The 4,049-nt window shown below is 69.1% G+C and overlaps 1 protein-coding gene across 1 annotated transcript; it reads right to left on the bottom strand.

The window, feature by feature from the left end:
* Positions 1-654: 654 nt before the first annotated feature.
* Positions 655-3,697, bottom strand: PIM3 (Pim-3 proto-oncogene, serine/threonine kinase). The gene is made up of 6 exons (XM_082850931.1): positions 3,360-3,697; positions 3,136-3,245; positions 2,997-3,047; positions 2,541-2,910; positions 1,850-2,026; positions 655-1,770 (listed from the first exon to the last, which is right to left on the bottom strand). The coding sequence occupies exons 1-6, from the start codon at positions 3,442-3,444 to the stop codon at positions 1,583-1,585; spliced, it is 981 nt and encodes a 326-aa protein (XP_082707057.1). The 5' UTR covers positions 3,445-3,697; the 3' UTR covers positions 655-1,582.
* Between the last annotated feature and the right edge of the window lie 352 nt (positions 3,698-4,049).

Here is a 4,049-nt window from a genome sequence, read left to right as displayed (position 1 = left end):
GACACGGGACCTGGGCCGTGGGACCCAGGGACAGGCCTCTGGGGGCTCCAGCACCTGCCCCAGCACAAGATGCCCAGCACAGGGCTCCCGTGGAGGCGGGGCAGGGCATGGCCAGACGCTCCACGGACTGCCCTTCACACTGCAGCCTGGCCCACGTGCCCACACCTGGACTTGGCCATGGCTCCCATCCGCCACCTCACCCTGCACCTGTCAGGCCAGGGCCCAACCCGCCACCTCTGTTCTCTGCACCTGGAACACCTCCCACCCCCCTTCCCTGGCAAACTTCTCCTCATGCTTCAGAACCCCTTCCAGCGTCTTGGGGCCACTGCCAGCGATGGCCCCAGACTCGTGCTGGCAACACCCCCAAGGCCTGGCTCCCTGCTCCTCCCCCCAGGGGCCCCTGAGAGCACAGTGTGTTTCCCACTCCCCTGGGGCAGCAGGGTCCAAACGGGGTAGCAAGAAGGCCAAAAGCTGGGAGGGAAGCGCCTGAGCCCCTCGTGCGGCCACCTCCCCGCAGGAAATGCAGAAGGAGCTATGCAGGGACCAGATGCCCCTTCTCCCCAAACCTCTTCTCTTACCCAAGACGACCCAGCCCAGTAAACACAGAATATTCATTTCATACAAAACAGTTTAATTGAAATACCTGTATAAAAAAATATGATTTCCAGACATCTCACTTTTGAACTGAAAGAAAACCCTATCCGCAGTGCCTACGCACACCGGGATCACACAAACACAACTGCTGAAATAAATTAAAGGCTTGAGACTCTGTCCCCCCACCCCCCAGCCTCCAGAGCCAACAAGCAGACTGTACAAGGTCAATAATTTAAAACCCACCCCCCAAGGGCGCAGAGCCGCAAGGGGGCGGGGTCACCCACTCCCCTTAAATTAGCCACTGTACAAGTCCACCTTCTGACAGACACGGGTAGGATTGGGACCTGGGGTCCACACGCACAGCCGCCCCCTCCTCTGCCCACAGGCCTTGAGGAGCTAGGGCTGCTGGGAGGGAGGAACCTCAACAAATAAATTAAACAATAAATAGCCCTCCTCGGGGTCACACCATAAATAAGACGGTTGCACACGCATCGGGTGGGCGGGCGGGCAGCAAGGCCTGAACGTTGCATTGCTTGTGCACAGACGTGCCCAGACGAACACCGAGACACGAGGGTGGGGGGGGCATGATGAGGGACCCCGTGCCCATGTGAGACGAGGCCACAGGACACGGGAGAGCTCCTGGTCCGACACGTCAGACGCAGAGGGGCGGGGAGGTCAGGGCCACCTCCGGAGCAGCACAGGAGAGGGACGGTCTCGGGTCAAGCGCTGGCCGTGGGCAGGCGGGACCTGGCTTGGACCGGAGTGTCTTTGGACAGACAGAGCTTGAGAAAACTAAGTCCCGTGAGAGCAGCGTTCGAAAAGGCACTCAAAGCAAAGGAACCGGCCGGTGCCAAAGGCAAAAGTCACCAGGGGTCAGAGGTCACTGCTTTTCGCAAGGGGCAGACAGCCCGGCACAGCCGGCCCAGCGCAGGGCCCGGGCATAGCGCAGGGGTCCCCTCCGGTTCCCACGGCCAGGGGCAGGCCCTGCTCACAAGCTCTCGCTGCTGGACGTGGTGCTGGCCCCATCGTCCGTGTCCAGGGCGCAGAGCCGCAGATCACAGCTCTCCGGGGTGCCCCCCTCAGCCCCCAGCATCCAGGGGTGGGCAGAGATCTGGTCCAGCGAGGGCCTCTCAGAGGGCCGCAGGGACAGACACCACTGAATGAGCTGCTGGCACTCTGTGGGGGAAGAGGGGGTCAGGACAGGGCCGCCCCGCGACACCTCACCGCCAGTGGCAGGCCCAGCCCCTCAGCGCACCTGGGGAGACCCTCCTGCGGAAGAAGAGGCGGCCCCGGAGAATCTCCTCGTCCTGCTCGAAGGGGATGTCCCCGCAGACCATGTCGTAGAGCAGCACGCCCAGAGACCACACGGTGGCCGAGCGCCCGTGGTAGCGGTGGTAGCGGATCCACTCCGGGGGGCTGTACACGCGGGTGCCTGGGGGACACACGGGGCTTAGCAGACCGGCTGCCGGGTCGGCGCCCCACCAGGCCGGCAGCACGCGAACACCGAGACCCCTGGCTCCCAGCTGGTTCTCTCCGCGTTGGAGCCGGGGGCCGGTCCTCACCCTGGAAAAACCCCGGCAGGCGTGGCCTCCCCCGGCGCCGGCCGCCCCGCCCCCCCAGCTGGCCCGGCGCGGGAGGCGGGTCACATGAGCGCGGGGTCCGGTTTCACAACAAACAGATGTGAGGTGAGGATACCGGGAAGGGGAGGGGCAGGGAGCCCCGGCTTCCCCGGCACCGCAATGCGGGGATTTCTGCGCGGCGCCCCCGCGTTCCGCACGCGCGCAAGGGAGGCCCGAGGCGGCGCCGGCCAAGAGGAGTCTGGAGTCCGCCCCGCGCCCCAACCTGGCGGACCCAACGGCCCGAGGCCCCGCTCTGGGCAAGCCAGCGCGGCGCGCGGCCCCAACAGTCGCCAGCCCCTCGGCCCTCGCCGCGGGGAGGGCGCTCACCGTCGAAGTCGGTGTAGACGGTGTCGCGGAGTAGCGCCCCCGAGCCGAAGTCGATGAGCTTGAGCTCGCCCGAGCGCAGATCCACCAGCAGGTTCTCGTCCTTGATGTCGCGATGCACGACCCCGCAGCCGTGACAGTGGCGCACGGCGGCCAACACCTGCGCGAAGAAGCGGCGCGCCAGGGCCTCGTCGAGCGCGCCCCGCTCCGTGATGAAGTCGAAGAGGTCTTGCGCCGGCTCGGGCCGCTCCAGCACCAGTAGGAAGCCGTCGGACCGCTCGAACCAGTCCAACAGGCGAATGACCCCGCGCGCGCCTCCGGCCGCGCCCACCTTGCGTAGCAGCACCACCTCCAGGGGTACAGCCGCGCCGGCCTAAAGGACACGGCGGTCAGCGCGCTCCGCCCGGCGCCCGCGTCCCCCGCTCCGCCCGGCGCCCCGCGCTCCCCGCCCACACTTACGATGCTACCCCACTCGGTCACCCGTTCCTTCACCACGTGCTTCACGGCCACCTGGGGGGAAGGGACCAGTGGTCAGGCCCACGCGAACGCAACGACGCGCGCGGGCCGAGAATCCCGGGTGCCGGGCGGCCAGACTCACCGGGAGCCCGTCGGCGATGCGACTGCCTGCGTAGACCGTGCCGAAGCCGCCGCTGCCCAGCACGGCGCCCACCTGATACACCTTCTCGAAGCTCTCCTTGTCTGCCTTGACTGTGGAGAGCGCACGGGCGGGGTTGGTGCGACCAGGGAGCCCGGCCGCCCGGCCCCCCGACCCCGGTGGACGCCCAACCTCGGTGCGCGCCCACACCCCCGGCCCCCGCATACCTGGCTGCAGGATTTTCACCGGGAGATGATCCACGCCGCCTGGTCCGCACAGGTGCGCCAAGGAGCCAAACTTGGAGAGCAGCATCGCGGGCGGCGGCCGGGCGCGGGCCCCCGGCCTCCGCGCCGCCTCTCGCCCGGCCCGGCTCCCCGCGCGGTGGAGGACGCGGGAGGACGGCCTCTCCGGGCCGCGCGTAGCCCCGACGCGGACAGCGGGCAGGTGCGCCGGGAGCGCCGGCCTCGGAGCGCGGGCCTGTTCGGGCGAGGCCGTCCGCGCGGCGCACTGCCCGACCAAGCCCCGCGTGGACCACGACGACACGCGCAGCAGGCCGAGCCGCTCACACGCCCGGACCGCCTCGCCCCAGGGTTTTGGGCCGCGGCCGCGCGTATCCCTCCGCGGGGGCGGGCCGAGCCGGGGCCCCGCCCCCTTCCGCCGGGGCTGAGCGGCGGGGGTCGCCTCTGGAACCCACGTAAGCTGCCGAGGCGACGGCGGGAAGAGGCCGGCGCGCCTTCCGGAGTGGGCGGGGGCGGGCGGGGGGCGCGGCGAACCGCCTGGGACTAGCTGGCGGGAGCGGAGTCGCGGAGGCGCACGGCACGGCGTAGCGCGTCACCTCTCCGCGTTCACACACGCCCCCGCGCACGCGCAGTTCCCGCGCGGGCGGTGGCCCGGGAGTGCGGGGCGGGGCCGCGGGA

Source organism: Leucopleurus acutus (assembly GCF_964270905.1).
Source record: "Leucopleurus acutus genome assembly, chromosome: 11".
NCBI classification, from domain to species: domain Eukaryota; kingdom Metazoa; phylum Chordata; class Mammalia; order Artiodactyla; family Delphinidae; genus Leucopleurus; species Leucopleurus acutus.
Note: the sequence above shows the minus strand (reverse complement) of the source record. Positions and strands in the feature narration are given on the sequence as shown.